The sequence below is a fragment of the Azolla caroliniana genome, unplaced genomic scaffold, assembly GCF_043228905.1.
Source record: "Azolla caroliniana isolate FFs.n. ecotype wild unplaced genomic scaffold, voAzoCaro1.0.p SCAF_1, whole genome shotgun sequence".
Lineage (NCBI taxonomy): Eukaryota > Viridiplantae > Streptophyta > Polypodiopsida > Salviniales > Salviniaceae > Azolla > Azolla caroliniana.
The window spans coordinates 25749662-25761685 of NW_028230436.1; the positions used below are offsets into that span (position 1 = coordinate 25749662).

The following is a 12024-nucleotide window of genomic DNA, read 5'->3' on the forward strand; positions in this document are numbered from 1 at the left end:
GTTTTTTTTTTGTAAAAAAAGAAGTATATTGTTTTTTTGAAATAAATAAAATTGTAAGCTTCTAGGCAAACAAGCTCAAGTTGTAGCCTTTGGGTGTTTTTCGTTAATACTACTGAAGAAAATCTTTGAAGGAAAAAAATATGTCAATGAAGATCATAAGATTCGAGTATATATAAACCAATTAATGAAGAAAATAATATTCTAGAATATATATATAATCAATATTAATTAAGGCTAGGTTGGAAGTAGATAAGAATGTATTTGTTGTAATCAAGACATTACAATTGGGTATGGTAACTTTTGACTTGGAAAGAACTTAGTTTTGTTTAAATAAATATGAATAAGATGACTTTCAGCTCCAAAAATATTCCATCATGTTAAACTATTAAAAATACAATGTTGTTTTGGGTGCTACTTTGTAAAGAGTATCTTAAATTGTTACATTTATTACATATCATCTACCTGTCAATTTGAATTGAGGTTTGTGCATATTTCCAAGCTTTTCATATGTTAGTTAAGTGATAAATTATTTATAAGTTTCTTTTTCTATTCTTGACTCTGAGCATATAAAAATATAGTAGAACTACCCAATCAAGACATGCATTGATTATATCATCGCAAAAAATATTTATGCTTTCCTAACAAAATATCTAAGGTTTTGTAATCGTATATAAGGTATGCAAACCATGCTATTCGTACTCCTATACTTTTGTGATCCTATTGGATTTCATATACAATGGAATTAAGAAACTGGTGGAACATGGAGTATAAAGGAAGGGATCACCAGGAAATTTAGCTAAACGTGCTCCAACATTTCCCAATCACGTTGATAGAACACTCAAGATGGAAGGAGTAGTCGTCGGGGAAACATGAAATTATGATTTACCAAAGAATCATTAGAACTACAACAAATTTTACAAGAAGAAGAAATGGCATTCCTAATTATATGATCTCATGATCAAGAGATTCAAATGAGCAAGTGACACATTGTTAAGCATATAGATTTCCAAGTACCTATGCAACTAAAGATATACTATTTACAAAACGTTCATGATTGGAGAGTCCAACTTACAAGTAAAAAAGAGAGGGGAATGGAGAGAATTCATGGAGAGGACATGTTCTCTTTGCAAAAAGTGAAAACGAGCACATCCTTAGCAACATTATATGCAAGGATGGATGAGGAGACATGGTTAGGAAAAAATGAGAAATGCCCAACATGCATGAAAGTCAAACATTCGTCTACAAACTGCACATTGAGGAAACAAGATTGAATAAGTAGCATGCACAAGTTAATAAAATGGGAACCAATAATAACAAAAGAAGATAGGAAAGTGTATAAAGATTGTCGAGAAGGTACACCAAATGGCCAAACCTCGACAAGAATGAGAAGGACAAAGGGTGGATGGTGAACCTTATAGAACTAGAAACTAACGATCGATGTTACTATAAGTCACATCATAGTAATTTAAGGTAGCAATGGTCTAACCTGAGAGATCTATGGCATGAAAAATAATGCATAGGAGGAAGAAAGAGTAAGCAACCAAGTCCAAGAATGGACCAAGACCATCGACAAGAAAACTTTTGAGTGGATATTCACAAATAGTAAAGAAAGATGACTTTTGAGAAGGGAGAAAGTTGATGGACACAACCAAAGATTAAGAATCGGAAATGGTAAAAAAGCATACTTGAAACAAGGAAACAAAGAAAGACATGATCATGAAGCATTATGGAGTTGTGAATGAAGGCTTGATTACAAAGTATTGTCTCCTATCAAATATCCCTTAAATTTAGTGGATTGTTTCAATTAGAAAATGGTGGAATGAATAATGAAGGAGCCTATTTAGGTCACTCAAGAGGAAAGAGAAAAAGTATGGGTAGACAATTGCGTTTGATTATGATCATGATTTTCAAACTAAATATGGCTTTGATCATCTTCCAATTAAAAATTGTGGAAGACTTGAAACTTACTTACGAAATTTTATTTAAGACTTCCTAAATGGTTTCATTATGTTTGGAGAAGTGGAGTAACATCTAAAGAAGATGGTACTATGTTTTGAGAAATAAAGGAAACTGTGGTTGAGCTTGAATCTACCAAAATGTATTCACCAAATCAAGTGGAATGCCACTTGCCCACTCTACTTAGCCTTCACATGACTACTTACAAGATTTCATCACGCAAGTAGCATGAAGTGAGCAAATTTTGGGACAATCTTAGGCAAACATTTGGTGTTACCACTTTGCTACATAACCATAGAGAGTAATATTTAGAAAACAAATGAAGCACATGTGGTTTCACCCTATGCAACTAATAGTAGTTATTTTCTTGCAACATTGTTTTCGGGTTCGATCATGGGTTTGTGTGTTGGCCTTTTGAGGACGTCAAAATATCATCAATATATCTCTCACAGACACACTCTTGGAGCCCGTTGTTTTATTATTTGGATTGAAAATTTCGTAACTATGGCAACATGGTGCATAAAGGTTTAAGTTAAAATATCATCAACATTTCTCTCACGGACACACTCTTGGAGCCCATTGTTTTATTATTTGGATTGAAATTTTCGTAACTATGGCAACATGATGCATAAATGTTTGACCCTTTTACCTTTCTCAAGAGTACCTACAACCTTCATTAACATGTCATAATATTGTTTTTCATCAAGCTCAATGAAATATTATAGTCTTGCTAGCTTACCCTTACAATGTACTTTTGGATGTTTTTGTTATATGGTCGTAGTGGATCAAACTTCCCTATTTTCTTTGGAATTTGTACCATGTTGACACTTGAGTCTGGTTCTTGAACTCTATGACCTAGCTTCCTGCCTATGCAACATAACCTTGACATAAAGTTTTTATTGGGATAAAAAGTAGTTATGCCATGTGTCAACGTTTTAACATTAGTCGTACTCATTCCACAAACATAAAGAGACATTTTTATTCCCACGTTTTCCTTGTAAATAAGTAATTGCAATTTGCCCACTTATTTTGGTGATCCTCATATGAATCACATCAATTTTCTTACTGCATGTCAAGTCATCATTCATCAATTGATAGTGTGCGCAACCATTCTAGTGTATATAGTCTTGTTTATGGCTTTTTCGGAATTTGTTGAATGTAAGTGCCATTTCAAGAATTATGGTAAGCTAGAGTGGGGTATTGATTTGCAAAATATTTGTAATTAGATGCACATAAATGTAAAATAATAAATTGCATCAATTACACTATCATATTACAGTTATGAGATGTTGAATTTTTAATACTTAACATAATTGCATTCAAATATTCGTGATTATTTAAACAAATAAATTTGTAAAACCACATGCGCAAGGAGGGAGAAATCAAATTACAAAATATGTCCAAGTGCATTGGATTAGACTGATTGTGCCACAATTGTAATACTCCAACTAAAGCACATTGATGCAAACTACTTTATGGTTGGATTCAAATATTAGTGGAAATGACTTTGCTTGAACCATGTTAAATAAGAGGCATTGAATTGCATTACATCATATGCAATCACATTATATTAAGTTGTGATGCTAGATGTTAAGCAATGTGGAGGTATCTTGAGTAAGTCTTTAGCATAAAGACATGCTTGGTAATATATATGTATCATGTATGTATATAAATTGTGATACCACAAAGATCATTGTGTAAAGTAGTAATAAAGGTACATGTTGCATTTTAATTGTTATGACTCATCTACAGTGTGCGGAATGTTCTTGTGTAATTGGCCTTTTGTTAACATGGCAACGATAATGCAATGAGGTGGAATGGTGCATTGTGTGGCATGAACTTATAAATCAGGTTATCCATATCTACGGGATGTTGACTGTTCTTGTGTACTTTTCATAATGTTTAAGCATTGTGAAATGCATGTCTAGTTGCTAGATGCGGGATCTAAATGCCCATTAGGCTATGTGCTTGAGATTAGATTTGGATCCACTCTTGTATAGCATGTTTGTGACCTCTCGTAGAGTTGAGAAAAGAACATTAGATGGACAACCTTATTTGAGGACACAAACATAATAAGAGTTTTTATACACACATAATTTGTACCTCCAATAAATTCATAGAAGATATGATAGGAGAAATGTAGGCATGTGATTTCCCATCATATCCATCCAATATGTAGTCATCCCTCTGACATGGGACATAGCCCAATAATAGCTACATATAATATACCAAGCATTCATTGAACTTAGACAACTATGTTGCAAATTAGCCATAGTTAAGATGGCTATACCTACACACATAACTTTCCTCCTATAGGATAGTCATGAAACAAAATTTCACACTACCATCCATTATTATAGCCATCCTATGCCAATTTAGGCTATCCATCCTAACATTCATTGACCTTGGACAAAATACCTTGGTTCACTTGGCTATGTTTATATGAATAATAGTGTTGTGAAGTTATTTTCACCCTACCAATATGGTTCATAATTGGCATATGCATGGGGGTATTGTTCATCTTATTGCATCAATATATACCATTCACTAAACCTAGACAACCCCTTAATTTTTGGTCTAGTTCACATAGACATATGATGGTCCTCTAAACATTGGGAGGGCATTTGCCACTCGACAACATAGAGTTAGGAACCACCTCATATACTCAATGAGCCTATACTATGATTATGTGCAAGTTTTTTTGGGTTATGGTATTGTAAGTGCATGGCTTGTTTGGGTCTTGCCACATGTCTGGTTCACTATTGTTAGAATGCAAACAAGTGCCATCTTCATGACAAAATCTTGTTGATATGTCACTACCCATCTTAATATTATTTAAGGAAAATCACCAAATTAACCCAAAATTCGTAGCTAGTTACCAAGGCACTCGTTTTTCCTTGGCAAATTTCCTTGAAATATCCCTACGTTTCCAAAGCTACCAAAATATCCCTACTTCCCCGTAAAGCACTTTTAACTATAGTTGCCTAATTTCATTAACTCTTGTCTTAACACTAATCAATTGTCTCATTAAAACTAGCGCATGAAAAAAAATTCACACGAATGGAATAGGGTTAAGTGCTAAAGACACGCATAAAATTTAGATTAGGTGAATTAAAGAGGGATCGGTCAAAATAAGCCTTAACAGAGCCCCAATATATTAGAGACAAAGAGGTGTTTTGAGGGTGGGGTTGAATGCAACAGACCGGCTATTGAGTTCGATCGACAAATACACACACATGCACACACAGACACACACACACACACTCACTCACTCACTTCTACACACAAACTTGGGGAAGAAGAACCATTGTGTTCGATCGACACACACAAACACGCTTAGGGAAGAACGACTTGTGTTGTGAGTGACAATTATGTATATGTCTGGATCATATGAAGAGGAACAACAACAACACACACACACACACAATTACTTCAGTCTTCAATAAAAAGAAAAGAATAAAGAAAGAAAGAAAGAAGAAAGGAGAAAAAAAAAAGAAGAAAAGAGAGAGAGAGAGAGAGGGAGGGAGAGAAGTAGTGTTGTCATGATGAACATGACCACCATTTGATTGATTGTTGAGATCAAAAATAAAAAATTAAAATCCTTGTCTTCTTTTAATCTTTACTTTACTTGTTATTTTTTGCTTTCCTTCTTTCTGGTTTTTTTTCTTTTTTTTTGCTTTTTTTTGTTGCTTTTTATGGGGTCCAAGAATGAGAGAGTAAAATTTGAAGCAACACATCCATCCCCTTCCCTTCCACTGTCCTTTTTTTTTTTCCTCTGATTTTTTATTAATTGCTTTTTGATTCTCTGTCTCTCTCTTCCCAAAAGTAAAAATCTCTCCTTGCCTCAGAAAATTAATAATAATGTAAAAAAGCAATACACATTTACATACATATGTACATTACATCATACATGTGTTTGTGTGTGTAGATTATTGATTTATTTGAGTAAATAAAGAAATAAATCATTTGATTTTTTCTTTGAGCATGTGCATATATTTTTGTGTGTTGTCTATAAATATAAATTTGCAGGCCTTCCTTCCTCTGCTTCAAATTTGAAGGAGAAGACAGAAGCAGCTGCTGCAGACCAATTTCATCTTCATTATCATTTAATTTCACCTCTAATCTAAAACCTTCACAATCCCTTCATTACCCTACCACCTCCACAGGTTTCCCATCTTTTTGAAACCCTTCTCCTCAAACCTCTTTTGCCCCATTCTTTTACCCCCTTCGATTTTCTGCAGGTCTCTCATTTGATTGGATTTCTTTCCTGTAAGCATTATGTTGATCATGTCTTTTTTTGGGGGGGGGTTCATTTGATTCTTTCCTGGAAGCATTATATCTATGTCTTTTTGTTGTTTCTTTCTAATTATAATTCTTTCCTACTGAATTCTATTTGAATAAAATTATATAATTCTCCTCCTCTCTCTGTCTGTGAATGTGTATTTATCAATCCTGAAGACAAATCCCCCCATACAGACCTCACCCTTTTCGTAAATTATGTCGCTCAAAAATGATTTGCTGCAAAAATGTTATGGGGCTTTATACCGTTAAGTGTGTGTGTGTGTGAGTGAGTTAATTTTCTGCAAGGAATGTTGGTACAGAAGTTTTTGGCGAGAATTCTGTGCGGGGAATGTGATGCCTAAAAATAGTTCATTTCGTTTTCTCTGCATCAATCTTCTGAATCGAGAAAATTTCTCCTTCTTTTTTTTTTTAACCTGTATAGAGATCAATAAGAATTTCTTTTTTGTTTTAAATGGATCTCCCCATTATGTATATATAGTAGCTTCACAACAAATTTATGTTTAATTATTATAATCATGATGTTAAAAGAAAAGAAAAAGATCAAATCAAATGGTGTAAGAAACTGATGGGTTAGTGATGATACATTCAATCAAAACAGAAGAGAAGAGGATGGCGATGATGATGATGAGAGGGAGGCAGCTGATAGCGAGGTCGGTTTCACACTGGAGGCGATGCGGGCATGCAGGCATTGCATCGATCTCAGCCACTGCGAGAGCAGCTCCGGAGACGGCTCCACAGATGCCCGCCTTCGATTACACACCAGTCCCTTACACAGGGCCCCTCGCCCACCAGATCCTCGAGAAGAGGCGCCACTTCATGAATCCAAGCATCGTCCTCTTCTACAAGAAACACGTGAGTGCTCCCTCTCTTATGGCCTTCTTTAGGGTTTCTTGGGGGGGTAAACCCTAAAGGCATTCTTTTGTGCTTTGAAAAAAAAAAACAAAAAAAATACTAAGTTAATTGTAGTGCTTTGCAAACCCTGCCAAAAAAATCCGATGTATCTACACAGTTTCTGAAGACAATGTTGGTGGTATTGATCCCATCTCTAACTTCCCACCACTCCAGGGTTTAATGGGCTCTGAATTTGTGAATTAATGTCTGACATATGTATACACATACCAAAGGTACATAACAAAGCCATGGCCTCACCTGCCCCAAACTGACAGAGAATGACCTACCCCCATCATAGTCAGATGTCCCACTTTCTCTCCAGCTCTCTTGGGCCCACCCTGGTTTATGGCTTCTAGCCCCCTAGATAACACTCATATACATCTTATTCATTGTCTATATGCAACGCAGGTCGAGTAAAATATGTATGTAGACACGCATGTCGACAGATACCATTGATCCCAGGACCGATAACCTACCTGTTTGTTGTGTGGGGCGGGCGGCTAAAAGCAATTTACCATTGGTGTGGATGTATACTAAGCTGTTTGTAACAATAAATGTCTTTTCCCTCTTGTTTTCCATTGGGCTGTCAATTTGTTGTTGTTGTAGAACCAACATGTCAAATCACTTTTCCCTGTAGGCTTCCCTTTTGCTTCTCTTTTTCTGGCAACAAGGAACTCGTCAAATTGACCTTAAAAATTCACTGTTTTGTTTTTCTCCCCTCTTGCCTTTTTTTTGTAGATAATTTTACAAACTATGTAAGACATGTCTCTATATGAGTTAGATTTGATTGCAAGAATTTGGAAATAACATCATTTTTGTTGTCATATATATATATATATATTCAGATGAACATAGTCGAAGGGAAAATGCAATATCTTTACGATGAGTCGGGAAGAAGGTATTTGGATGCATTTGCCGGAATTGTGACAGTATCATGTGGGCATTGCCACCCAGAGGTAGTTGACGCGATTGTCCAGCAAACGAAACTTCTTCAACATACCACCACCATCTACCTTCATCATGCAGTGGCCGATTTCGCTGAGGCCCTTGCCCAGAAGATGCCGGGCAACCTCAAGGTTCCTCTGCAATATAGTTTTTGTAATTTCTGGCATATTCACAAGAAATCTTATGCATTCCCTCACTATGACAATTTGTGGGTAACAACAGAATTGATGGTACAAACAGTAGTGTGTGTCTTCGACACTATGCATTGTATTATTATTTTAGCTATACCTTTCGTGTCATCACACAATAAACACAAATCAGTGGTTTATGGACTCTTTTTGCTCACATGTGAAGTTTTGCGAAAACTTACCTCGTGATGCTTATCAAATAGCTTCCCATGATTGACGCGATTTACTGTGCGAATTATTTTTGTAATAGGTTGTATACTTTGTTAACTCGGGAGGTGAGGCCAATGACATGGCCTTGATGATGGCTAGGCTTTACACGGGCAACTATGATGTGATTGCCCTTAGGAATGCTTACCATGGCTTGAGTACGGCAACAATGGGACTCAATGGTCAAGGCAGCTATAAGCATGGCATTCCCCAGGTGTTCAAGAAACTTTCCTTCCGACCCCTTTGTTATAAAGAGCACATATTTAGTAAACTTCAAAGTTTCTCTATTAGGATGGTAAACAAGTTATTAAAGTATAATCTCTATTTCATTGAAGGGGTTTGGCATCCATCACACCATCAATCCCAATCCATACCGAGGTAAGTATGGCTCGGATGGGCCGAAATATGCCGAGGATGTTTCTGAATTGATTGAAACGTCTACATCTGGTCGGATCGCGGGTTTCTTTGCCGAATCAATTCAAGTAAGCAAACACATGTTTACATAGCGATGAATAATGCATCCCATTCCCTAGTTTGATATTATGTATATATATGACAAACACATGCATACATACATACATACATACATACATACATACAGAAGTTCTTATTGAATATGCATGTAGGGTGTTGGAGGAGCAATTGAGCTTGCACCAGGCTATTTACCGAAAGTTTATGAGACGGTTAGGAAAGCTGGGGGTATTTGCATTGCCGATGAAGTGCAAACAGCTTTCGGGCGCCTTGGGAGCCACTATTGGGGCTTTGAGACGCAGGGTGTAATACCAGACATTGTCACAATGGCAAAGGTAAGTAAAGAACAGGGAAAACCATAAAACTATATTTCTCATTGTTTTCTGATATTGAGAAAGTATGCTTGGTATTTCTATATATTTTTTGTTCTTTCTTGGAATACAGGGTATTGGGAATGGGCTTCCTTTGGCAGCAGTTGTTACTACTCCGGAGATTGCCAGTGTGTTTTCACGTGCATTGCATTTCAATACATTTGGTGGGAATCCTGTATGTTCAGCGGGGGGGCATGCGGTCTTGCGAGTCCTCGAGAAGGAGAATCGCCAACAACATTGTCAGGAGGTGGGCTCATATCTACTAGGCCGGCTACGAAATCTCCAAGAGAAATACGATAGTAAGTGGTGTATAATCTATTCTTGAGACAAATGTGGTAAGGGTTACAACAATGTCCACATTATATTCATTGAACTTCAAGGTCCTAGTTAGAATCTCTCATTAGATATGCCATTGCAACACACATAGCAAGAGGACTTACATACATTTAACTAAATATATATATGGTAATGATGTTTAATGTATTTGTGCCAATTTGTATGCCCAGTCATAGGAGATGTGAGAGGGAGAGGTTTGATGATTGGCATGGAGCTAGTTCGAGATCGAGTGACGAAAGAGCCGGCTAAGGAAGAAACAGCTGAGATATTTGAGAAGATGAGGGGTATAATAATAATATCAACACATATACATATACATTCCATCCATCCATCTGTATTGTTATATATATATATTCATATATATAAGCTGCATACCTACATACTGTAACATATCATGCATACCATAAACCTACCATACATACATAGTATGCCTACCATACATACCATAACCATAATATACCACACATACATGGCATATGTATCAGATATACAATACATACACATAATAATCAAGTTCAACCAAACATTTGAATGCTAAATTTTTGTGTTTGTATATTTTATTGTGTAGATCATGGAGTATTAGTGGGGAAGGGTGGAACGTATGGTAATGTGTTTAGAATAAAGCCACCCATGTGTTTCACCAAAGAAGATGCAGGTATCATATTCATCAATTGGCAATCAGGACTTGTTCTTTTCATTTTTGTTGTCTTTTTAACTACAAGATAACGTGTGATTGTTGAACAATTTTTTCATGGTCTAATGAATTGGGTTCTAATGTTTGTGTTGGAATGTTGGCAGACTTTCTAGTGGATGTAATGGATTATGTGATGTCCAAAATGTAGAGAAGACAGGTGAATATAGATTGAAACCATCTCAATTCTAGCTCTAATTCTGATTGATTCTCTATTTTATCATTGTTTTGACATATAAATTTATTTCTTTTTGTTATGATCTCAATTTAGATATTTTGTTATCAGGGTCATCATAGACAGAGCTCCTGGTCCTACTACAATACACAACCCAGATTGACAAAGAAACATTTGTCTTGGTGAAGTCTATATTCAGCATTCTCTAGAAAACAAAAAAGCAAACAAAAATAAAGACCATTGTATGTATTTCCAAATGCAAATGCACATATTCTTATGTATGTATGTATAAAACTGATGCCCTTTGGATCGTCCGGGGAAAGAACTCTAGTCTAAGTGTATTTTGGGTAACCCTTTGTTTCAGGCGAGAGCGGTTAGTGTGTTATCAATCATTCGCACATATATATGTTAATTGAGCCTCTTGTAAACTATCGTTTGCAAACACACGCCCAAGGCCATCTTCTATTTTTGTTAGCGTGTGGATGCTTTGTCAAATCGTCGTTGCAATTCATCTTTTGCCACTACGAAGGGCATCTATTTTTTTTTGTTAGTGTGCAAATCTAGTGGTTAAGATATAATGCTCCTATTGTACACATGCATATATGCACGTTCACTTGCAGACATTTGTTAATTTGCTTATGGAATAACACATGTTAGGATGTAGATTGCAATTCGTGAACCTAAAGTGTTGAATAATACCACTTCCAAACTATGGTAGTTGTTAATATGTTATTGCATAGTGGCGTCAAATATATTGCATGATATTCTTAATGTCGCAACAATGTGAAGAGACTATTAGATTTGAATATGTATTTTCAATTGTCAAGTAAAACTCTGTGAAAGTGGATTGATTCCTTTTTTGTAGGATGGTATTGCATGGGTGGCATTTGTGGTTAACCCATGAATCTTGAATTACAAATACTAGTTCATAGTTCTTGAATTACAAATACTAGTTCATAGTTCTTGAATTACAAATACTTTTATTCTTATGTAATGTCATAAGTTGGAGATTCAAACTTTCACATGATGTGTCCATAATATTCCTTAACTTGATATGTTTCTTTTTCATTTCATCTTTTAAGTTACTCGAATTCCAACAATCTCAATCCTTTATAAAATTGCAGATAATTCTACACCATAAAAAAATATTTGCCTCGTCAATAGCCCATCTGTCTTCGTTCACTCACTCCTCATTCCTGACATAATTGTATTTTACCAGACCTTCATGAGATGGTTTAATTTCTTCTTGTATTCATTCTACCAACTTGTCATAATTTCACATTGATCAAAGTGTTTTACTATTTTATTCACAATCTCAAAGATAAAATTTTATAAGTACTCCATAATGAAATTCATTATCTCACGTTCACAATTTGATTACATCACTTGGCGAAAACTTTTTTACATCTTGCTAGGGGAAACATGGGCTCTCGTTCGTTGTTTCTAGAGCATCAAAATTACAGATTAATTTTTAAAATATACATTACAACA

The 12024-nt window shown here is 35.5% G+C and overlaps 1 protein-coding gene across 1 annotated transcript; it reads left to right on the forward strand.

Annotated features, from left to right (window-relative positions):
- Positions 1 to 6856: 6856 nt before the first annotated feature.
- LOC147869277 (alanine--glyoxylate aminotransferase 2 homolog 1, mitochondrial-like) lies at positions 6857 to 11007 on the forward strand. Its single transcript, XM_087327987.1, has 10 exons — positions 6857 to 7110; positions 7995 to 8225; positions 8533 to 8703; positions 8825 to 8971; positions 9116 to 9295; positions 9405 to 9630; positions 9838 to 9951; positions 10236 to 10322; positions 10466 to 10518; positions 10662 to 11007. Exons 1-9 carry the CDS (start codon positions 6868 to 6870, stop codon positions 10507 to 10509), a joined length of 1443 nt encoding a protein of 480 aa, XP_087184113.1. The 5' UTR covers positions 6857 to 6867; the 3' UTR covers positions 10510 to 10518; positions 10662 to 11007.
- The last annotated feature ends 1017 nt before the right edge of the window (positions 11008 to 12024 follow it).

Bases quoted from the DNA above. Each gene is read 5' to 3' on its own strand.
- LOC147869277 (XM_087327987.1), top strand. From the start codon at position 6,868: ATGGCGATGATGATGATGAGAGGGAGGCAGCTGATAGCGAGGTCGGTT. The intron at 8,226-8,532 runs GTTCCTCTGCAA...TTTTTGTAATAG, and splicing joins AGATGCCGGGCAACCTCAAG to GTTGTATACTTTGTTAACTC. The intron at 9,952-10,235 runs GTATAATAATAA...TTTATTGTGTAG, and splicing joins GATATTTGAGAAGATGAGGG to ATCATGGAGTATTAGTGGGG.